Source organism: Talpa europaea (assembly GCF_964194135.1).
Source record: "Talpa europaea genome assembly, chromosome: 6".
NCBI lineage: Eukaryota > Metazoa > Chordata > Mammalia > Eulipotyphla > Talpidae > Talpa > Talpa europaea.
This window is the reverse complement of record NC_140072.1, coordinates 132,582,695-132,607,849: the sequence shown is the minus strand read 5'-3', so window position 1 is coordinate 132,607,849 and position 25,155 is coordinate 132,582,695. Positions and strand designations below refer to the sequence as shown.

Sequence of the window (25,155 nt, the reverse complement as noted above, 5' to 3'; positions counted from 1 at the left end):
AGCCTCTGCACAGGATTAAATAACCTGCCAAAGCAAGATATATATTGGCTGACAATAATGGAGAGTAGACAGCAGTGAACCAGTGTCTATATAGAGACCAGAGAGAACCCACTCAGGCATCGGTGTAGACGGAGTACTCATGTCTGTGTTAAAAATGCGTATAACCGGGCCTCCCTGGTGGCGCAGCGGTTGAGCGCTGGGTTGCGAAGCTGCCCGCAGCCTCTGCAGGGCCAGTTCAATCCCCGGCTGCTCCCCGGCCACCGGAGGAGGGTCCCACATGGCGCGCAGACCTCTCCTGCCGCCCGCTGCTCCCCTCGGCAGTGTACTTCGGTCCTTCTGCCTGCTCTGCTCCCCGCTCTGGCTCTGGTGAATTCTCTCACCCTCCCGCGCTTCTGACTGTACCCAGTGCTTGTATGTATGTATGTATAAATCAATCAATCAATCAATAAATAAATCTTTTTTAAAAAATGTGTATAACCAAGATGAAAATGCATGCATTGTGCAAAAATGAAAAATGATGTAAAAAATATATAAAATAAATAAAAAATTTTATTGGAGATGTAAAAAAAACAGTTGAAGAGACGTCTAGAATTTAAAAAAAAAATGCATTCAGATGGGAAAGGATTAAAAGAATATGCAGCCCAGGATATTTATTTGAGAAAACTACTCCAAAGTATGCTAATCATAAGTATACGCAATCCATGGGACTAGATAAGAGAAGAAAAAAAAGAAATGCAAAGAGATGGAGAAAAAAGAAATAATTGCAGTTCTGAAGCTATTGCTCAGCATGTGAGAGATTTTAGCAAAGGCGGGAGATTTAGGAGGGGCTATGATCTGAAGACAGTGGGGTGATGGAGGAGGGCAAAGGAGCTTGTATTTAGGAAGCGGGTCAGAGATAAGGAACAGTGGATTTGTGTGACAGAGGAGCTTATAATGGCTCCATTTGATGAAATAAAAAAGAATAGGATGATTTGCAATATCTGTAAATTAAACTGGCAGTTTAGAAAAGCAGGGAAAATGTTCAAATTAACAAAAGCCTAAAGAAATGAATAATTTGACCAAGCCATCAAAGACCAAAAAAAAAAAAATAGTTAAAAGATGAAATAGCAAGGATAAGGAACCATAGGACCAAATTGAACTTTTGTACATTAGATGCGAGCAGGTTGAGTGTTCCTATCGAAAGACTTGGATAATCTATTTTTAAATGCAAAATCAAATAGTATCTTATTTACAGTAGTAAATAATACATGTTGACCCCTAAAGGTGGCTGAACGTCATCTCTACAAAATAGCTGAAATTTTAAAACATTTTAAATGGTTAGCATAATACACAAAAAATTAAGAATACGCTCAAGGTCAAAAGTGAGGTGTAAGGAAGCATGCAGTGGGCACTGAAGCAGAGGCTGCCCAGAGGGTGTTTGAAAAATGTTGTCACTTACAACTTGCAAACTCTCCCCAGAGTAGAAGAGCTGGCTGTGCAGGGTGAAGAACCGGGACCTCCTCCTCCGTACCTTGCTAAAAGGCAAATGATTTCCCAGAACATTTTGAAAGCAATTTCTTCATATTTTCTGATGTTTAAAACACACAAACCTGTCATTTGCTCCAGTGAGGCCACACTTGAAAATCTATTTTAGTTGTAAAAACCCAATAAATAATGACTGTGCATAAGGGTGATGAGTGTTGTCTAGTTTGTCAAGAAGAAAATGCTGAGCCATGTTCCTGTTGATACCCTGTTAAGGAAGCACCACCCTTCAGAGAATCAGTAGGGAAAATGTTGAATTCAACAAACATTCAACACTCTGGGAATTTATGCAGCTGATATAAGGAGTAGGCAGTGTTGGTATCTCTTAGCCTGAAGGTTGTGCGTGATTGCTAGAGAAAAGCAAGGGGCTGAGGCACATCAAATGCAGGCCCTGATGATGTGATGACATGTATGTGTGAAGGAACTTGGAGATTATGGAAAAGAGACCCTGCAAGTATTTAGCATGAGTCACCTGAGAAAGGCAGGCGAGGGGTTTTACTGATCTTTTGTGTTTAGAATTACTTCACAATTAAAATGCATTGTTCTTTCATATTTAAAAGGGAACATGAAAATTTAAATGAAGAAGGAATTTGGGTCTCAAGAGCTGCTAGATTGAGGAGTAATGTTAACTTCCTCCTCACAGCTAAATTAACCATCCTCACTGCTTTTAGGTCTCATTCCTAAAACTGTTATTATTAAAACTCCATTTTTCTGCACATTTTCCAACTGTGAGAGGAAGAAAATGCTTCCTAATATTCCATGTGGGCCCAAAAAAATGAGAAGCACAGATGTCCTTTGTTCTTCCCTTTTAGTAAGTTGTTTAGTGTCTTCCCAGAGAGATATGTTCTAATTTCAACATTGACTCTTGAGCTCTTTAATTAGAAGGTAATCAGATATTGTACATTTTAATTCTGGTTGCAAATTTCTTTATAAAATGAGTTTATGCCCACAGAACAAATATGGGAAAAATAGTATGCTATATTTAAGTGTATATGAATAACAGATTTATAGAATCAATGTGATGATCAAGGAGTTAGCTTATTAATACAATAATATTGACCATTTATTTCATTGATTAATAATGTAGACATATTATGTTAATATATATTAATGTATGTGTATATGGATATACACACCAATTGCTTGGTGTGAAATCCAATTTCTTTGCTTATTTATGTTGCCCAAAGCAGATTAATATTTGACTTTTAAATTTTAGTTTCATTATGCTTATTACTGTGTAAGTTTACTTTATAATATGATATGTACTATAGAAATTTTACCTTTTGAAAATACAAATCATACAAAAAGGCTTTCCATGTCTACAGTATTTCTATAAGTAATGATGAATTAAATAATATCAAGTAGTGGGTAATGAATAGTACCACTCAGAAATGTTTAACATTTTCAGCTGTATTTTTCTGATTGCTTAAAGTGTATTTGGTAGTTGTGTTCTAGTTGGAGTGTTTGAAAATTGACTTTTTATAAAATGTCATTCTGGGCCCTTGTGGGTGCCTCATTCTGTGTAATTGTGGCTGAAATCCATGTACTAACAAACATGAAATATTGTGATGTAAGTCATAGTCAGATTTATAGAATCAATGTGATGATCAAGGAGTTAGCTTATTAATACAATATTGACCATTAATTCCATTAATTAATAATTAGACATATTACATTAATATATATTAATGAATGTGTGTATGGATGATGCCAAGGTGGCTGTCTCTCTCTTCCTCCAGGTGGCTTTCACTGTGCTTTTTGACCTGGAAGCACTCCTGAAGATATGGTGCTTGGGATTTACTGGGTACATTAGTTCCTCTCTCCACAAATTCGAGCTTCTACTCGTCATTGGGACTACCCTTCATGTGTATCCAGACCTTTATCATTCTCAATTCACATACTTTCAGGTAATATGAATAATGCCTATTTGTCATTAGAGGTTTTTTCTTTCCAGAGAAAATTCCAGTCACGTTATAACAACGATATGAAACTGTACATAATAGTAGCATATATTTATTATGTAGTAAATACAAACACACTAGACTTGATGGCATCTTAAATACTGAAGTCAGTGCATTCATAAATTGTGACCTTGTTTTTCAAACTTCTGATAATTCATAGGAATAAATGGAAATGGTTCTACATTTGTTCATACATTAGCAGAGTGTGAAGACACCTGCATCGGTGTTACCTGTCTCTGCACACATATCAAGTCTCATCCCCCAGAAGATATTGACGCACACTTTAAAGAGTGGGAATATGAATTGAAGTCCAAATGTAGATGTCCCTTCTTTAATAAAGCTAAATATTCTGCTCAACAATGACTTGCAATTGAAATAATAAGAATTTATAAACTTTACCTTTACAGCTTATGTCATATTTATTATTTGTAACACCTACGATTTCCTTTGTGATGGTTAAATAACTGTACCTAAAATTCTTATTTGTAATAACCAAACATCTATTTTTTAGATATGATATACTGAATCACATTACTTTATAATTATTCAGTAAACAAAAGTAATTCTCAATCACGTCCTTTGTAATCGTAGACTAGTAACACTGTAGTTATTGTTCTTTGAAATGCTTTGTTCAAAATGATAGGAATATATGTGATGCCCTAATTTAAAAAAATCTCAATGTTATTCATTCTTCTGACTCAAAATTAACTATTTACATAATTTGCTATAGAAATATCAGAATACTGTTGCTTTCTGATTAAATACTTTTTAAGTAGTTGCAGAAAAAAATGGCAATAGACTTCAAAGAAGTAATTCAGAGCAAAAGATTTCAACTCCTTCCATGAGAGAAGATGCATTCCAACTTCCTTGAAGTTATTTGTTGGTGTTACCAAAACCATCCTTTTCAGAACAATACTAATTTCAGCTACTACCTGAAACTCTATACTTCTATCCTCCTGAAGGAAAGGACATGAGAACATAATTCACAAGAATTAAAAACAAACACCTGGCAAGCACAGATGGAGAGCCCCCATAATCTCAGCCAGGTATCCTGGAACCCCCAGGTCTCTTGGTCCCCGCTTTCAGCACTGTCAGCCTCTCTGGACATAAAACCTCTCTGCCGTTCTGTCCCATCCTGGGTGTGGTTATCATGCGTGACACGACTGTGGCACTAGACATCCTCTGTCTCAAACTCTTGCAACGAAACGCCCTTCCCAGATGCACAGGGCCACTGCTGCTCACAGTCACATCAACACGAGCACGTGCCACCTACGTTAGAGACTCACTGTAAGTGATGAAGAAAAATATGCCCGATGATCACAGCTACAGGATCCTTTACACAAATCTGTTCAGTCAGGAAGTTTAAGAAGGTTATCCATGCCTATTTCAGCAAAAATCTATTCAGAACTTAAAATTCTTCTAGTTTCTCATAGATAAGTTTTCCCTGAAAAGTTAGAGCAAAGCTCTGAGCAGAGATAATCATTCTGGAATATGAGAGGAAAAACAGGAGTTGTTTAAGGGGTAAAATTTTGAGGAATAGTTTCACAAGTGATATGTAAATTTGACCATAAAATAATATGATGAATTTGTAATAACTTAGAAATGTGTTTTAATTAAATGTAAAACTATAAAATGACATAACATATACAATTGCAAATACATGTTTTATATAATATTCTTACATGTTATAGATAACATATATAGCTGTATTATCCATGTATATAAAATTCCGATAAATGGAAAAGTGAATGAAAAGACATAAACCAAATTGCTCCAAATTATGAACAGTCATCATCTCTAGTTTTTCTACAAGTCTGTTTTTCACTAGATATTCAAAACTAGTATGTATGGCCCTGAGCATTTCACATGGCTATATAGCCACATAATAGACAGTCAGTGAAATTTGTAATTTTAGCATCTCATTCTGGATTATCATTTGCAATAGTTAATTTATATAAACAGTTAAGAGCCTTTTGTTCATATCTCTGTACACATGGCCACACTTATATGTTTCAAAAGAAGTAATTAAATACTACTTCAGTTATTTTATAGCTAAAAAATAAATCTCTCAAGAAGCTTAAGAGTCACAAGGATTTTTGCAGATTCCCATATGGGGACCCAACAACACTGAACAGATTGGCTCTTCATGAGCCCACGTTGGTGTCCCTTGTTGGTCCTCTCACATCTCCTCTCACTGGACCCATCTTCCTCATGTTGGCAGCAAGTCTTCCTTAGTGAATTTCATATTTTTCATATTTAAATGTACTCAACCGTTTAGTACAAAATGGCTCCATTTATAATATCAGTTTTCTCAGAGACTAGTAATTGGCATTATTTATCTATTCATTGAAATATTTGCAGAAGCCTACTATGTGCAGGTGGTGTTCCAGCCACTGAGGATGTAGAGCGATCCTTGCCAGAGTAGGCTTAAATTCTAGAGGACAAACGTTCATGAAAACCATGGAAGGCAAGTCTTAGAAACACTACCCTGAAGAGACAAGCAGGCTGAAAAGATAAGAGATTGGGATGAGGAGTTATTTCAGAGGCATTGCTCCTGGAAGACTTCTCTGAGGAGGTGACACAGAGCAGAGGTTGGATGAAGTGAAGGAGACAGCGATGCGATGGTCTGGGCGAGCTTTCTGGGAGGAGAGGACCACAACGCACCTGTCCTGAAGTGGAATCATGTTTGATGAGCTCAAGAACAGCACAAGGGCCCAAATCACTGGGCTGCTGTGAACGTTGGCAGCGTTGTCCTTAGGGAGGTCAGAGTCATGCAAGATGAAGCTCTGACTCATGCAGAGAACCTCGATGCCATGGGCTGGCTGTGTTTATTGTGCATGTGCTGTGTGCCAGGGCGGTGCTGGGCTCATTGCCTCATTCTATCTCATGGCAGTCCTGTGAGATGGAGAACATATATGCAAACTGAGGTTCTAAGAGATTGAATAACTTGACCATCATCACCCAACTGGCAAAGGATGGGAGCTCATTCCTAAGAGGTTTAATTTAATACTTCACACAATTTCTAAATCTCACTTTTAATCAGTAAGGTGATGTTTAAGAGACAGACTTAGTAAGGTGACTGCGAAAATGTGCTTTGGAAATAGCCACAAAATGTTCCCCAGGGCTTATTTTGAGAGTTTGGTTTATTTCATTTCATGTCCATAAGAACACAAAATCAGGGCCTCCCTGGTGGTGCAGGCGGTTGAGCACAGCGCTGTGAAGCTGTCCACAGCCTCTGCAGTGCTGTTTCGATCCTGGCCTGCCAGCGAGAATCCCACATGGCACGGCAGACCTCTCCTGTCTGGCCTGCTGCTCCCCTCAGCAGTGTATTTCAGTCAGTCTGCCTGTTCTGTTCCCCGCTCTGTCTCTGGTGAATCCTCTCACCCTCCCGCAACTCTGGCCTGTACCCCAGTCTTGTATAAATAAATAAATCTTTAAAAAAAAAAAAACAAAATCAAATGGCTATTTTTTTAGGTAGACAGTAAAAATAAATGGAAAGGCATAGTTAGAGTCACCAATAAGGATTTTACTGTCCAGGGATTCAGATTCACCCCCTTGGAAATGCTAATTGACTCCCCAGTGTGGGAGTTCAGTTCTGTTTCTTTCAGCTAATAAATTATTAATTTATCAAAATTGCACAAATATGCATAGGCTGTTTTTATTAGACTTTGGGATAGCACTCAAAACTACTTTGACAATCTTTCAAATATATTTTTAATACAAGTGGGGAAAATACCCGGGACTGAAATCTGAGCTACAAATCAGTTAAATGGGTCCTATAAACTTCCCTGATTCCAACCATTAACAATTAGAAACAGAATCATTTATTCCTGAGAATAAAAAATCTGGTAAAAATGTGAAATCTCTATTATTTTGGATAGTAATATGAATGTTAATATTTTAATAGTTCTTATGATAAAGTGTTTGCCTGATATTTGGAAAGAGGATCTCAGTGTAATATGTTCTGATTTGGGAATGTCAAGAATTACAACAGGAAAAATTGATTGCTTAACTGTGCACATGGAATAATACTTAATTTGAGTCACATGATTCCTCACATAAATTTTCTTCTTTAAAGAATGTGTTTGGGGTTTTAACTTAACATGAAGGAAATATACATTTTTCAAATTTCACTGGGCTCTGTGGACAATAGGAATTTATAACCATCATTATTTCCGATGAATTCAAAGTCTAGGCTGGGCCTCAGGAAATGTGGCAAAAATTGGAGACTAAAACGGGATTGCTAGGGCTCAGCCTCATTTTCTACTCACCTTTCTTCTGGGTCGGTGTCATTTATAAACTGGATTTCACCGTGTGGTAGCAAAGATGGCTCCCAGAAGCTCTGGCATATGCGATTTTTTATATAATGTCAATTGGGAATAAAAAATAGAATACCCCTGCTAGATACCCTGGAAGTTCTGAGGATGATCCACATCATCACCAACACCCTGGCCAGGCCTGAAGTGGGGTGTCAGGGAGCCTCACCTGCACCTCATGGGATGATTTGCCCAAATCAGAAAGATTAGGGAGCAAGGGACTGGAAAAAAAAATCCAAGCATTGTATGCATGTAAATGTTAAAATCTAGGCTTTGGAAGCATTTCCCTTACAGTATTCAAAATAGACTATCATCTGTCTTCTACGAAGTCTCCATAGACACCTTAAGCTTAGTGGTATTGAGCCGTCTTGGACTGCCAGAAAACTTATATTTTCTTTAATGCCACGATCATCAAAAAAATTGATGACATCATAGACCAGCTGAAAAAGTGCTGTTTTTCCATGCTTGTATTTTACCTGTTTATTAGACAGTGATTTGTATTTATAATAGAAATATGATCTGTGCCTTTGTATTACACACTCTTCATCATAAGAACCATTAAGTCCTATTTGTCACAAGTTCAACATGTAATAATCAGTATTTGTTAAATAAATAAGCAAATGAGATTGTTAATTAGTTATGGGGGGGGGGGCTTGTGCATACATATCCAAAACCTTTAAATGTGTATGTGGTTGCGCACTTGTGTGTGTGTATGTGTGTGTGTTTAGATAAGAAGCTAAGCAGAGAGAACAATGTTGTAAAAATACAAAGCCTAGTGAGATAGAAGTTTGTTTCTCCCCAGTGTCTCAGGGTGTCCAGGGAAGGTAGGCGGCTCCCACCCACATCATACACCAGGAGGCCTATTGGCTGGATTGAATCTGTCTTCGATGACACAAGAGTTGTTTCTGCTCCAAAGGGGTTTCTCCAGTGGTTTTCCATTCCTAGACAAAAGAAGGTACAAAAAGAGCATGCAGGGAAAATTTATTTCATTTAATATGCCAAAAGTGCAAAAACCACTTCCCTTCACCTCCCATAGGTCTAAATTTAGCTCACTGGTCACTAGGCTACAAATAAGGCCGGAAAATACAGTGTATTGCCCTGGGCAGCCCTCTTGGGCTAAAATTCAGGAAGGTCTATTACTTAAGGGAAGGAGAAAATGGCTATTAGGGTAACAGTCTCAGCCATAATTGAAGACTTCTTCCTGGAAGGCTTTTTAAAAATGTTATATATATATATATATATATATATACACACAATAATTCCCAGGAAGATTTATTTTATGAGATAGTGAATATAGTTAATACTGGTTTAAGTGTTTTCATTAATATTTCACGAATAGAAAAATTGCAATTTTATTTCAACACTATGTATCAGTTACTTTGAATTATCCCATGGGATGTTAAATCACATCATTGCCCTCATTTTAATAAGTCATTCATTGGATTTGGGGTTGACTGAGTTCTGGCATCTTGGCAGGCACTAAGCTAGACAGATATCTCAGTTATGGTCTTGTTAAATTTTTGTCTTCAGGTGCTGCGTTAAAAAAGTGTGATGCTGTAAAGTCCTATGAAAAGTGAAGTTTTAGTATGACCCTATTTAAGGTTCAGTGCAGGCATATGATCCAGTGTGTGTGTTTCTCCCGCTCTCCTAGGTTCTGAGAGTTGTGCGACTTATTAAGATTTCACCGGCCTTAGAAGACTTTGTGTACAAGATATTCGGTCCTGGGAAAAAGCTTGGGAGTTTGGTTGTGTTTACCGCCAGCCTCTTGATTGTGATGTCGGCAATCAGTCTGCAAATGTTCTGCTTTGTGGAAGAACTGGACAGATTCACCACCTTCCCCAGGGTAAGAGTCCAGAACCCTGTCTATTGAATTTGCTGTTTTCGTTTTAGTAATCGTGATAAGCATCAAGGCCATTTCACTTTCCTGGTGGCTCCAGACAGTGTCACATTTTTGATAATGTGGACTTGATTCCATTGTGATATTGGAACAACCTCTTCTGAAGGTACAGGGAGTCGAGTCGAGCTCATTTCACACCATCAGGTCATGCGTCCCTCCTAATGTTCTGGAAACAATCTAATACAACCAGAGGCTGAAACCAGTAAAGCTGCAAGTGAGGTAAAGCTGCACCTACAAATAATAATCTAGCAGACTTTCAAAATGAAGTTTACAAGATTGTTTTTGGAATAATCTGCTAAAATCTACTTTCCAGTCATATATTTTCATGTCAGATCTATTCTGGAAGGAAGCTTTTGATTTTCTGTGTCACAAAATACGTAAACTTAAGATTTGAAATCTCTTTAGAAGGTCACCTGGTCCGTGCCTCTACATTCTCATTACAGTTCCCTTAGGCTAAACAGGAAATTGAAGAGCGACCAAGCTGTAAGCAGAAAACACATAGAAGACACAACCCCTATGAGCCTCACATTAACTCCTGTGGATTTAGAGACATGAAAAAATATATAATAACCAAAAAGTGAATCTGTCCGTCTGTCTATCTGACTGTCTGTCTTCACCACATGCTAAAATAGTAAGACCATAAGCTAAAATATATGGCAAGAAGACCCTGTGGGTAATAATGGCATTTAATGTATCTTTTTAAAAATAAGCTTTGAGGATAGAGGTATCTGTCTTTATACCAAACAGACTGTCTGACCTGGGTTATGTTTTCATGATCTTGTGCTAAGACAGAGGGCACAATCTTGTCATCATCACCAAGTATAGGTAAAAGTAGTGTTTTTCTCATAGCGTTGAGTGTATTGAATAATATAAAAGACAGCCCCACTCTGGGCTTGGACGGCTTGAAAGGAAAATTATATCCTGTATAATATGTTTGAAGCTGGACTACGAGTTTAAGCCGAACTGTTCGAGACCCACCCGACTTAGCCCTGCGGGATTCGCTCGCTTTCCCAGCCAGCACGGTAACCAAGTAGCATTCCATTTTCAGATCTCCAGTTGCTCAACTGCTCCTTTCTGCACGATTACTTTGACCATCTTAATGAAAGCCACAAGCACGCAGGCCTCATCCGTTATTCAGCCGCTGCCAGTGTTGACAGCCCGCTGGGCGAGCCAGGACCAGAGGAAGTGGATTCTTCCTCTCACATGAATGCAATTAAGAGTTAAATCCCTGCGAAATCATCAAATTTTAAAAGAAATGTTAAAAATATTACGACGACAGAAAGTGGGCTTTATCATCCCCAGTCAAATAAAGCACCCTCAGTGGATGGGGCCTGCCTGGTAGGGAATTATCAGGAAACCGGTTGAAAACACCTGACAGGCGCCGCTAAGTTTCTGTTCAACACTCATTTGTCTCCCTGCCCTCCTCATGCGATGCCTCCCTCATTATCCAGGGCTGGGTGGTGAGGTGGGTGGACTAATGATAATATCATCCAGAGCTCAGCACATTAGGAGAACAAACTCTGTAATCACATGACACATCTCAAAGTAAAATGGGAACTTAAAAAAGCGGTGATTATTTATAGTATCGTTACTTTGGCCTGGGCCATCTGGGCGTCTGGCTTCAGCCAAGGCACATAGGCCCTAAGGGTAGGGATCAAACAGCCAGAGGTGCTGAGGGCCCCATCAGGACTGCTGATCAGTGACTGGTCTTTTACAAAATGGGGAGATCTGGACACAGACACACACAGAGCAGAGATGCAAAGACACTCGGGGAGGAGACAGTCACACGGTCTGTGATGCGGGTAGTAGCATCTGGAAGCCAGGGGGCCCCACGGACAGCCAGCAGGCACCTGAAGTGAGGGAGGTGAGGAAGGATTCACCCTAAAGCCTTGAGAGGGAGCATGTTCTGCCCACACCCCGATTCCCCTTGATCTTAACCAAAAGACCAAGAAGTGATTGACACCTTGAATTTGGACGGCCAGCGTCTGGAGCTGTGTGAGAATGAACCCATCTTTTTAAGACACCCAATTTTGGCAGTTGACTTCTCCTTGTATTGTCTTCTTATGTTAGGAAATGTGGGTGCAACAGCTCTAGGTTTCATGAAAAAATTTAGAGGAGGAAGTAGGTCATCTCTGCCTGGTCTCCTACTTTGGAGCAAGGGCCACTTTCCCAGACCACACCCTGAGCCCCAGCAGACTTGTTTGCTGGCATTGGTGTCATTGGATAAGTCGGTCATTTCTCAAGGAATACTTGGCAAGATGACTAGAATCAGAGTGATTCGCTTAGATTAATCACATGGGAAGATATGAATATTGGGGAGACAACCACAAAAACCTCAACGATCAGCAGGGCAAGATTGCCCTGGTTCATCTCTGCCCCCAGAACTCCACCTGCCCTGCACAAACTTTGTCAACAGGCAGGAGGTAGAAGGAGGTTTGCTGCTTTGTTTCTCCCATCTGGGCCCCAGCTCCTTCCCGAGGCCCAAATGGTACCTGCAAAGCAGCCTGCCCAGGGGCAGCACCAAGGAGGTGCCTGTTCTTTTGCTTCCCAGGTCGCTCGTTCCTCTCCATTGTACACCATCAGCGCTTGTGCGCACAGCTTGTTGTCTCCACGCGAGCCCAAGTGTTTGAAAGTTGGCAGTGGGCTGCTCTCCTCCAGCCCATGAAGGGCTCTTCCCTGTGACCTGAGCATCAGAGAGTGGAGTCAGGGTGTCAGACAGACAGGGTGTCTCCAGGCAAGTCGCATGAGGTTGGAGACAGAGAGCTGGAAATATCATGAGATATTTCAGTTTGTTTAAAGATGGACGGACGGACAGACAGACAGATGTGGTTCTCTTCGGATGTAGGCCAAAGAGACGCACCAAAATAAATAATAAATAATAAATAAATAAATTGAAATAACAAGAAAGATCCTGCCCTGTTGGGAGGCTGTATCCAGTCGCTCCTGTTTGGGTGGGACTCATAGGTTGGATTATAAGAACAGTCTCGATCCACTTTCCTAAGACAGATTCCTAAGGCATAGACAAGTTTCACTAGTGTCTCCGCACCAAAGACAAAAACAAATAGCATTTTTTCTGTAGTTTCACTGCAGTTTTGTTCAGTTTATCTGTAAGTTCATTGCCATATTAAGCAACTTGCCTCTAAGTTACCAAGACAGGTGCCATAAATTCTGTATATTCTCAGTGGGCTCTGTGTCTGATGCCTTTTAATTTCCCACTAAAATAATAATAAAAAATCCTCATTTATTTTGCAGTTCTACAAGCAGAGATCCTTTTTACTCATAAATAATACACTACGTAACTTGAAATACTTTAATTTTACTATTATTTATTGATAGAGTTTTCTGAATTTGCATTTGTAAATATTAATTACTTGCTTTATTGAATTTTCACTTATAAAACCATTTCCAAAGCAGTTATAAACTGCAAGCACTAGAAAACACTTAATTACAAATTAATTTTCCTGTTTCCTATCACTTCCACAATGGCTAATCATACTTTTAGTTGTTTCCACTGGAAAAAGTGGAGAAACAACTTGTTCTTTAAGTTTGTTTTCATTCTTTGCCAGATGTGGTTAGAGTTTGTCTACGTTTTTAGTAAACTCAAGGTTGTTTTAATATTCAGTTGTATAATTAGTTCAGTTAATCTTTCTACAACCTTTAACATTTGCCTTATTGTTTCATCTTTCATATATTTAGATGTTTCCTGTAATTTTTCAGACATGCAAAGAGATGCAAGGAATAATAAAATGTCGCCTTGTGACCACACACAGCGCAGCAAACACTTTAGCAGGGATCTGAAGGGCCAGCCCCACCTGTAGAGAAACACTTTTGAGATTTGATTGTTCTGTCCTCAGCACAATCATATGCTTTTAGTGCATATATAGGCGTCAACTCAGTCATTTATCTTTTTGCATAATGTGTGCCTCGTCTGATCTCACATTGCACTGTTTCTTCTGCTAATTGCTTTTTGTTGCTCAGCCCTACATTTGCAAGACTTATTCATATGAATATATATGGCATTATTTTATTGATTTCCCTTGTGGTAGCATAGGCAACTGTAGGTCGCATTTCACATACTATGCTCTGTTCACATGAACATTGCATGATTTACCTTTTGTGCTGTCCTGTGTGATATCTAGCCTCCTGCGTATTCAAGAATGCAAGGAAGAAGTCAACTTACTCCAGAGTAGACACACTCTGGAGTTTCATTTCCATTTAATGGAACCAGATTGTGAACTATGATATCAAAGATGTCCTACAAATTATTTAAAAATCCTAGGAACCTACTCTGTGCTATGCACTGTGCTTCCAAATGTTGTCTAATTTGATTAAGAGGAGGAGATGGTGGTCTGCAAAGCTTTAGGAAGAGTTGTCTTTAGGAATGAATATGATTTCAGTGGTAGGGACTTGGGCTATGACGTTAGATGAAAGGACATACAAGGAAAACAGAATTAGTCAGTCACAGGTTGGAGAAGCTCCTGGGCCAGTGAGGGAAGGATGAGAAACAACTGCAGGGGAGGCTGGAGTCGGGCTGTAGAGTGTCTTCAGTGGCTGGTGTTGGACACAGGGGAGCCATTCAAGATTTTTACTCCTCTCTTTATTTCTGTTCCTGGAGAATAGCTGAAGAGCTATTTCGAGGAGGGTTGTACTGGAAGAAATGTTATTTCTCTGGGGAGGTATTTCCACTGACCAAAATTCTTTTTATTGACCAAAGATGAAAATTTAAGACCAATTGAGGAATTTACAACATATCCCAGGTAGTGGGGGAAGTGATATTTCATTTTTCTTTATGGCCATTATTGTATTAAACTGTCCACAGTCTGATCAAGGCAGTCGCATCTGGGGCTTCAGACCAAATTGTCACCCAGGCCTGGACACTGCTCTGTGACACAAACTAGCAATTTAACTTACATTTTAAAGTAATTCAATGATGTAGCCTAATGTAATCATTTCCCCCACCATCCCACCCCACCCCCCATTAAAAAAACCTATAAATGCAAATTTTTTCCTGTCTGCTATAGCATCAGGGGTTTTGTTGCTCCTTTTTAAATTTATTTTTGTGGTGATTCATCAGTGACTTATGTGAGAAAATAGCATCCTGCTCATGCATGTCCTCTTCAAGGAGGCTTAATGCGGCATGAGTCACACCGAGACGCCACCTTCTCCTGCTGTTCCTGCTGGTGCATGTCTGTGTCCTTGACCCGCAGCTACTGGATTCGAGCATTTCGGGGAAGAAAGAATCCTGATATCCCTACCCCTAATTCCAGCAATGAACTCTTTTGTGGAGCACCTTTTTTGCACCTCATTAGGTTTTGATGGTTTCCTATCAATCGTCTTATTTGCAGTTTTCTAATTATTAATCGCCATGTGACATTAATATTATCTTAATAATCAATGTATTCCATTGAGCCAATTTGAAAAATAAGTGAGAGCCATCAATGAGGGGCATTTGTGTGTCTTCGTTACTCAAGATGAACTTAAGGTAATTATATTGTTAAATATTTGGTTGGTTGAATTTTGCCTACAAAAAAATACAACCTGTAGTCAGGTGTTTTCCCTTTTCTCTCGTGGCTGTCTACCATTCACCATCAATAAAAACAAAACAGTAGAAGTCTCTGAGAGGGTTAAGCTATTTCATACATGCAAACCAGTTCACACTGTGTCTGCAGTGTAACGGGCAGTCACCAAGTAAGAGCAGCTGGTGTTGTTCTTAAATTACTTGGAAACCCAACTACTTACCGTGACACACTGAGTTCCCAGCAGCAGCCACATAGCCCAGCCATGAGTCCCTCAGTAAACGACAGGGACAGTCACTGGCCCGTAAGTGTTCAGTTTTGCATGTTGCACCAAAACGAATTGCAGAATTTTTTTTAAGATTTATTTTTTTAATATGCCCCATACAATTGCACCTCGCTTTTGACCCCAATCCCTCCTCTCCCTGCCCTCCCCCATAGTGTGTCTCTGGTTTATAGTTGCTTGTTGATTTTGATTTTTTCTTTCTTTTTTTTTTTTTTGACACTTTATACCATAGACTTTATTTTTTTTAGTCTGTTACATCACAAGAATTTTTTTTCACATTTTATTTAAATTTTATTTTTTATATTCCCCATACAATTGCAACCCCCTTATTTTGACCCCAAGCCCTCATTTCCCCACCCTTCACCCCTCATAGAGTGTCTCTGGTTCATAGTTGTTTGTTGATTTTGATATTTTCTTTCTTATAGTTATTCTTTTTCCTGGTCCCTTATTTCGGTTTTCTAGATTCCTGCTATGAGTGAGACCATCCGGTATTTTTCTTTTTCTTTCTGGCTTATTTCACAGAATTTTTTTAATCAGCCTATTGCAACTTTCTGCAAAAAGTGAAAACTGTATTACAGAAAAATAAAACAAATGGCCAAATTATCGCCAGTATGTTAAATAGCTTATTAATTATTCTGTGTGTAGAACTAAAAACAGGACTATTTAATGACTGCAGAGTTCATCCTTTCCCCACGCCCACCCTTGACTGTTAAGACTGGGAATCCCAGTGAACCAAAGGCCGAGCTCCTGCCTCTGCAGATGCCTCGCCAGCTTTTCCAACCTCTTCTCCATAAGTCAATTTTAAAACGTAACTTCCAGGAAACCCAATGGGATAAGGTATATGAGTGCACAAGAGTGAGCACGTGTGTAGCCCAGGGCAAGTGTGTGCAGAGGGCAAGTGAGGGGCTCACTGGGAATCATTGAGGCAAATGGAGGCGAAGCGGCAGCCTCTCGTGATCTTGTGTTGTACAGTACAGAAGGGACTGGAGGCAGAGAGAAGTCTGGCAGCTGGTGCTGGCTTAGCACCGTGATATTGCACCTATTGTGTTTTGTTGTTGCTTGGTTTTGTTGTTACATTAGCTTCCTACATGCCAGCAATTCAGTTCAGATTCCCAGGAAAATGGGAAAAGGGCCAAAATCCCACCTGGGTTTCCAAAATCCCACAGCCATGTCTTGCTGTAATAAAAACTTATTGCTGTAAGAAAAACTCTAGCAACTTCACAAAAAAGTGTGCGTATTAACATGAACAGCCAAAAAGAGAATTTCACTAAGTGTCTCTATAAATGTCACATTTCCTGTGTCTCGGGAAATAAAACAGGTCATTTTTCGGGTTGCATGAAAACAGCAAGTAAAATCAATCCGGGATTAGGGAAGGATGTGGCACCAAATGGGAAAGATGCAGGAGAGAAAATGAGGAAATAATCGTAAAGGTGCTGGCAACACAGCAGCGCAGGAAATGTTTATTCTGTTTTGCCTCCTTCCCCAAGTGGAGTTAATGTGTTCAAGGAAGAGCACAGGAAGGTCAAATAAATTTAAAGAAAATTTAAAAGAATTTGTCTAAAGTGAAAACAAAATCAAAATTAGAATGGAAGTAAAAGTGAGACCCCAACTAGGGCATGTAAATAAGACCTGGGAAAGTGCACCTTGGGGGTCTCCGTCTTTCCTGAGGTGTGGGTGCATTTGTGACTCTGATTTTCCTAGCAAACATTTACTTAGATAAGTAGATAAGCATGTTCACATAAATTCTACCATGATCATGAGGTGCAACCAAGCTAGTTGGTCGAGAAGTATTATAATTCCTGATGAAGTCCACAAGGACATTCCCCCCAAAGGTCTTTATCAGGAAGCGTAATTACTGTGGGTGCACACATCTGCACAGTGTCTAATGCAGTCCTCAAAACAACCCTGTTAAAGAAGTATTTTCCCCACATTAGAGATGTTATTAAAAAAAAAAAAAAAAAAGGTGAGATCCAGCATCAAAGTTTGGTGAAAACCCACAAGAAAAAGGAAAGGATTACAGTAAAGAAAATGTCATGGCTTTGGGGTAACAGACAGATGAATGGGCTAACCCCATTTATTAAGAAAAAAAACTTGACAGTGACAGCATTCCAATGACATTGTTGAGCAAGGAAGGTTGGGGAGACCAGAAGCCCTTCATACTAAGTACTAGAACACCTTCCTGATGACTTGGTGCAAGGTTATTGGAAATACAAAAACGTAGGAAACAATAAGAAAATTGCCTTTCATCCCAGGTAGCCAAGGACTTTATAGGCCTAAAAGAAGGATACATTTTCATTTCTAAACAAGGCAACACTAACCACCAGAAGTTATTTTTAAAAACAGGAAAACATGAAATTTCAGCCTTAAATTATGAAACATGTCAGTAGGAACATATTCTGTGGACAAGGGTTTTGTTACTTTTGGGTTCAGGTAAAGATGATTGTGCCTGCTTTGTGGACAGATGCATCCTCACTATTGCAGATGACCCGTCCTTGTAACTTTTCTGGAAATCAGTTTTTCATTAGATATCCAGACTTTCAAAAGATTTTTACTCTTTTCTAATTGTATTTTGAGAAATTTGTCCCAAGAAAATAGCCAGAGATACATACAAAATTCCAATTTTGAATAATGGTCTTTGTAGCATTATTTACCACTGTGAAAATTGGAAGACTAATTTAATGACCAAGCATATAGAATGTCTAAGTAAACTTTGAATATGGTGCTTTATTATATAGTTGCCAAAACTATTTTTACAGAATAATGAATAAAAACCATCATGAGTGACATACGTGGTAATGACAAAAAAAAATGAAGAAAAACACAATACAAAACTGTATTTACAGCTGGATTAAATTTTGTTTGAAATACATACATATGCCTTTAAAAGAACTGGTAGCACTTTCAAATTCTAAAACAAATTCCCCAAATATATACAATCTATTGCTTAAGTTACAAGTAGCTTATTTTATTCTTCATACCTTTTGATATTTTCATACTGTCTATAATGAACAAATTCCCAGTTCATAGGGATAGATAAGTGGTGGATAAATAGATATAAAACCTTAATTTATAATAACACATCAGTAAGAAAAATTCATCTCATTTTAAAAATGGCAGAGACATAAATAGGTAAAGTTTTAAAGGAAGAAAATAATACATATTTAGATAGATGAGATAGAGATAGATCTCTCACTACAGATATCTTTAATTATGTATTAGACATGCTATCCTCTTAACTGAAACATGCAATTTAGGGCCTCCCTGGTGGCACAGTAGGTTGAGCACAGTGCTGTGAAGCTGTCCGCAACCTCTGCAGCGTGGTTCAATTTCCGGCAGGCCAGGGAGATACCCACATGGCATGGCAGACCTCTCCTGTCTCGCCCGCTGCACCTCTTAGCAGTGAATTTCAGTCAGTCTGCCTGTTCCCCACTCTGTCTTTGGTGAATCCTCTCACCCTCCCGCATATCTGGCCTGTACCCCGGTTCTTGTATAAATAAATAAATCCTAAAAAAATATGCAATTTGAATAAGACTAATTTTAGTTATACAACAAAACATTTTAGTTTATGACTTGCAAAATAAGCTGTATTAAAGTCAGGTCATTCCAGAAGGATAGTGATTGGTAAACACTATCCAATTTATGTTCAAGACATTGGAGTACTTGGTAAGCACTATCAAAACAGAAGCAAGACTTTGAAATTTATGTTCATCCTAGAAAAAAGCAGACAAGATAATTTTCAGTAAAACTTTTTTCTAGACAGTGAAATGAGCTATCAAAACCAATTAAAAGGGGAAGCAATAAGAAAACACCATGTCTAAAGTGTAGGGATTTTAATATGCAAAAATGCAAGCATTTCTATTTGAAGCCAAAGAGAAAAACTTTGTTCTTGAGTGTAGCTTTACAAATGATAGTAAAGAAACACTGTGAAGTTCCCTGTATAAACTCTGAGGTGTTTTAGTTACACAAGTTTTCTTAATAAATCCTGTTTCTTTAACAGTAGGACATACATCTGTGTTTTTTGAGCACTATTTTGTATACGTTACTAAATCTTCATTGCACCAATAGTAAGATATCAGCTTTCATCTGCAATTTTATAGCCCATGTTTGCCAATGAATCATATCATTTACATTATGAAAATGTAATATGACTGACATTAGCAACATCACTAATTAAGAAATAGGGCATAAATATCCCAAGAAACTCAACACTCTGTTCTATGAAGCAAATTAATTCAGAAGTCTCCCTATTTGCATAAATCTCCAGGTCTCATTTTCACAGCTGTTTGTTCTGTCAGTTAGATGGTTACATTTCAAAATTATTTTAACATAATCGGTGGGAAGTATACCTTTCAACTAAAAATATCATGCTCTGCAAGGAAGATTGTTAAGGGAAAAAAAATGTAAGTTCATTCAGTTCATCTTGATACTTTTCCTGCAGATAAATGATTCTAATAAAAGAACTCTAACACTTATGTATGAAATTACTTGTATTATTAAAATACATTCTGCAATTTCAGATTCTCATGAAAATGAAAAGGTGATGTCCTTTTCCTATGGAAAAATATGTTTAATGAGTGAAGCTTATTTTAGCAAAAAAAAATTATACACACACACATATTGAGATACCAATTTTTACTAATCTGGCAAGTATAAAATGGAGATCCAGATCACATTCTAGGATCAGGCTAGACAAAGAGAGTAAGCATTGAAAATATTACTTAGACTAGGCATATGTAGTGTTTGTGTGAGTCATTTAGCAAATGAAAGGGAATCAGTGGTGATTTGATATGGGGGTGTCTTTTACCTGTAATATCCCCAGCCTAGAGACTCAGCAACATTGTTTGCTACCTATAAACTTAGCTTAATCCTGAAGCTGGACTTAGCTTCTCCACCTGCAATTTGAGCTACAGTCTGGGCAGTAACTAATTCAATGGGGTGGTTGCAAAAAGGACTCTCAGTAATAGACACTTTGCTTTGGGAGGTGCATGCACCATAGAAATCTTGTCCTGCTTGGAGTCTCTTCTCCATCATTTTAATCATTTGAATCCTAGGGGATTGCATGCATCCACGATTCTATCGACATGTCATTTATGGTGCTATATGTAAAAGTGAATCCAAGCATGGCCATTTAAAAGAAAAGAGACAAGTGGAAACACCTACACACACTTTCATAACTAAAAAAAGGTTCACTGGCTTTTGCAAATGAGTTTCTGCCATTTTTGCTTTTACTCTGGAAATTACATTTAAGTGTAGATTCTACTTAAAGCAATTTGCTGCTGGAATAGGCAGAACAATCCTCTAATATCTGCTTCGCTTCTAATTATGTTCAAGTTCATTTTGACATTTAAGGCCAATTATATTGGTCTAGATTCGGTTAAGAATTTTTCATAGTAATTTAAAATTTGACCAATAAACAGGTTCCCCCTCCCTCTCTTATTCATTTAGATGGAATGCTTGCTAACAAGCATTTTTAGAAATTATAAAAGCAAAATAAATAATATGGGTTCATTTTGATGAAAAGCAAAGAATTATTTGGTCTTGCCAACATAAAAGGCAATCACAGAATTAACTGAAATTTCTAGTCTCAATTTTATTTCTTTCTAAATCACATGGAATAGAGTAATCATTTTAGAGAAATTAATATTTTGCACATTGCTTTTCTATGAAACCAAAGACAATTGATTTCAGCAGATCTCAAATTCTAAGAGTCCATGTAAGGAGCCCAGTGTGGCTCCAAAACTTTATCATTGAAATCTCTAATAACTGATCTCTTCCCAATAGGGCCCTACCCCAAAATAAGTCAATGAAAAATTGTGCTTTAAGAGTCCAGTATATATGCTGACCTAACACAGAACACAGTCTAATTTACACACAGCTCCCTGTTGTCACTCTGCTTGTTGGCACTGCCATGTTACTGCTTATTCAATAAATACTCTGCTGAGTTGACAGCACCAAATGGTAATTTATTGTATCTGTTAGTAACAAGATAGTCACTGCAGCATTTTTCTGTAATTTTTACAAATAAGATATAGTTTGAGAAAAAAGACTGAAAGTACAGTGTGTAAAACATAGAGTGCCAGTCAACTGTCAGTGCCAGTTAACAGATCATAGGGTAGCAGACACTTGTAGCTAGAACACACAAGCAACCTCAGTGTATTATGGCTTGACCCCAGAATACCATGATAAATTAATATTGCAATAAAATTAGTTACATTTTTTTTTGTTTTCCAGTGCATATAACATCTGCACTATACTATAATCTATTAAGTGTGAATTAACATTATGTCTGAAGAAACAATGTACATATACCTCAATTAAATATAATGCCAAGAGATGAAGTGAGCTCCTGATAGTGGGGAAAACGTGTGCAGTTGTGAAGAGCTAGATTGACCTAGGAGTTGGCATTTTTCCTGAGAGTTTGGCAAAAATAGACAGAAGGATGGAGTCTGGGGGACTGGGAAGGGTATTACTGAATTGATGGACCATGGAGTTCTACCTAAAACAGGAAAGAGGGTTTGAACTAGAAACTGGCCACTGATGATGGCTGCGACTTGAGATCTATGTTGATTTTGATTTTTACTTTATTATAATTAGCCTTTTTCCTGGTCCCTTATTTAGGTTTTCTAGATTCCTACTATGAGTGAGACCATCCTGTATTTTTCTTTTTCTTTCTGGCTTATTTTGCTGAGCATGATCCCTTCCAGCTCCATCCATGTTGCTGCAAATTGCATGAGTTTATCTTTTTTGATTGCTGAGTAATATTCCATTCTGTATATGTACCACATCTTCTTGATCCAGTCATCTATTTTGGGGCATTTGGGTTGTTTCCATAGCTTACCTATTGTAAATAGTGCTGCTATAAACATAGGGGTGAGTTGCCCTTTTGAATTAATGTTTTTATTTTTTAAGATTTATTTATTTATGCATACAAGAACTGGGATGTGAGCCAGTGGTGCGGGGGCCGGGAGGGTAAGAGGATTCATCAGAGACAGAGTGGGGAGTAGAACAGGCAGATCCCCTGAAATATACTGCAGAGGGGAGCAGTGGGCGAGACAGGAGAGGTCTGCTGTGCCATGTGGGTTGCTCCCTGGCCAGCCGGGGATCGAACTCTGCTGCAGTGGCTGGCTGTATCTTGATAGCACTGTCTTTAACTCCTGTGCCATCACGGAGGCCCCCGGGATCTATGTTTTTACACCAGGTTTTAATATCCACAGTTTGTATTTATGGGCAGCTTAGTTTGACCACCGTAAATGGTGGCTCGTGAAGTTTTTATTTATTGAAGGTCTTTAAATACACTGAATGCTATTTTAATTGCATTTTCCCCAACCCTTCATTCTTCAGATGACCTTGATGTTTTCAGTTGTGATTTTGCCAACTAAGGTACTTTTTTAAACACCAACATTAGGAAGGTCTGGCATTCACTAAGGCACTTCAAATATTGTTAAAGCTTTGGATAGTTGAGCATGTTTCAAATAAAAGGAACTCTGCAACAAAATAAGAAAGGGTCATGAGGCAGGTGGGTTTTCAGAAGCTAAAGCTATGTATCATTGCTGTTTGAGTGGGGAAAAAGAAACAAGGAGAGTGAGTAGGTGAATAATTAAGGCAATTAAAGTAAAGGAGGTGTCACTTTTACACTCAGTGAATGGCATCAAGGTGAGCCTTCTATTTCAGGGCTGACTGGTAGTAAGACACAGCAGGGACTCTCTCTAAAAAGGTAGAACTACTATGTAAGTTGTCAGGTGCATTTTATCTTGAAAGCAAATTTTTTGTAAAGAAAAAGTTATTGAAACCAGCTAAAGATAGATAAAATGATGCAAATTATAGTGTAAAATGTAAGTTGTATGTCGATGGTGTGGAGATGTATTTTTCACCACGTTTAAAGTCTTTTATGTTTCTTTCTAAAAGGAGAAGAAATGCATGCTTCACATGTATTTTAATACAGAGTAAAAAACATTAAGTCGGAAGTAATTTAGGAAAGCCAATGAACACATTAAAAAAGGTACACAATCAAAGGAAGACAACTCTACTTAAATACTTGTATAAAAGAATTTGTGGTTGTTTAAAAAATTCATACTTTAATACTGTAGAGAAAAATGGAGTGGCTCAGTCAGGCTCTTCCCCACCTTCAGCTGCCGTACTCTAGGCTGCCACCTGCAGTCTTGCATTACCCGCATGGACATCCAGGGCCAAGAGGTGTGGGCATGGGGCACGTGTGCCTATAATTATGAACACCTGAGCCTAGAAAGCACAGGGCATGTATTTATGTAAATACAGACACCTGGGCCAAGAAGTCGGGCATCAAAGGGGTTCCTGAGCTCTCTGTTCATGGCAGCTGAGGCTAGGGTCTGATTTGTTGTCTCCCTGCCTACTACTCTGTCCCCTGATTCAGCATTAAAGCCTGTAAAATGATACGGAGGACTCCAAAATTCTTTTCATTTGCATGAATCAACAGAGAACCTATGCAACTTGGGATGGTAGTACAATAAGTATCTTCTGTACTGTTAACAGCTGACAAATATTTTTCTTTAAAATCTTTCAGCAAACATATTTAGTAAATCTCTCACCCTTGCTTATGACCCTGACCACACATTTGAAAAAGGTACACGATCAAAGGAAGACAATTCTATTTAAATAATTGCGTAAGAATTTGCGATTGTTTTAAAAATTTGTATTAGACCTTATACAGTTACTATAAATGGTTTATTTCAGATAGGGAGTGGGTGAATAAATGGAAGCAAATACATAGGATGGTGGATATTGGATAGTTAATACATAGGATGATAGTTAACATATAGGGTGGTTGCTATTGGGTAGTTAAGATGAACTGAGTCAACACATGTTGACATCAAAGGATACATTTTGAAAATAGAGTCAAGTGGGCCTCCCCTGGTGTCACAGGTGGTTGAGTGCCGCACTGTGAGGCTGTCCGCAGCCTCTGCAGCGCGGGTTTGATCCTGGTCAGCAGCAGGAATCCCACATGGTGAAGCAGACCTCTCCTGTCTTGCCCACTGCTCCCCTCAGCAGTGTATTTCGTCAGTCTGCCTGTTCTGTTCCCCATTCTGTCTCTGGTGGATCCTCTCACCCTCCCGTACATCTGGCCTGTACCCTGGTTCTTGTGTGCCTGAATGGATAAATCTTTAAAAAAAAAAAGAAAAGAAAAAAAGAAAAAAAAAATAGAGTCAAGTGCAAAAAGTAGTTGTAGAAGGACATGTACAGTAATGACTTTGCTGATGCAGATTTTAAAAAGGAAACCACACTATATACTGTGCATAAGAATAGTATTCCAAAACATAGAAGAGAAAGATAAACAGCAATTACACAATAGTGGTTATTTCTGAGGAGGACAAGGAGGGCGAGGAAAGACAGTACAAAAGATATTACAACTAGGGGCCTCCCCGGTGGCACAGCGGTTGAGCGCTGGGTTGCGAAGCTGCCCGCGGCCTCTGCGGCGCTGGTTCGATCCCTGGCTGCTCCCCGGCCACCGGAGGAGGGTCCCACATGGCGCGCAGACCTCTCCTGCCACCCGCTGCTCCCCTCAGCAGTGTACTTCGGTCCTTCTGCCTGCTCTGCTCCCCACTCTGGCTCTGGTGAATTCTCTCACCCTCCCGCGCTTCTGACTGTACCCAGTGCATGTATAAACAAAAAAAAAAAAACAAAAACA

The 25,155-nt window shown here is 38.8% G+C and overlaps 1 protein-coding gene across 4 annotated transcripts in view; it reads left to right on the top strand.

Moving 5' to 3' along the window:
• Window positions 1-25,155, top strand: part of NALCN (sodium leak channel, non-selective) — a gene marked incomplete at its 3' end in the record, with an annotated part of 232,286 nt that overhangs the window by 91,620 nt on the left and 115,511 nt on the right. For all 4 annotated transcript variants that reach the window (XM_084234488.1, XM_084234487.1, XM_084234486.1 and 1 more), the window contains 2 exons: window positions 3,261-3,428; window positions 9,450-9,641. In XM_084234488.1, coding sequence (XP_084090614.1) covers window positions 3,261-3,428; window positions 9,450-9,641 — 360 coding nt within the window. The remainder of the gene's footprint in view (window positions 1-3,260; window positions 3,429-9,449; window positions 9,642-25,155) is intronic.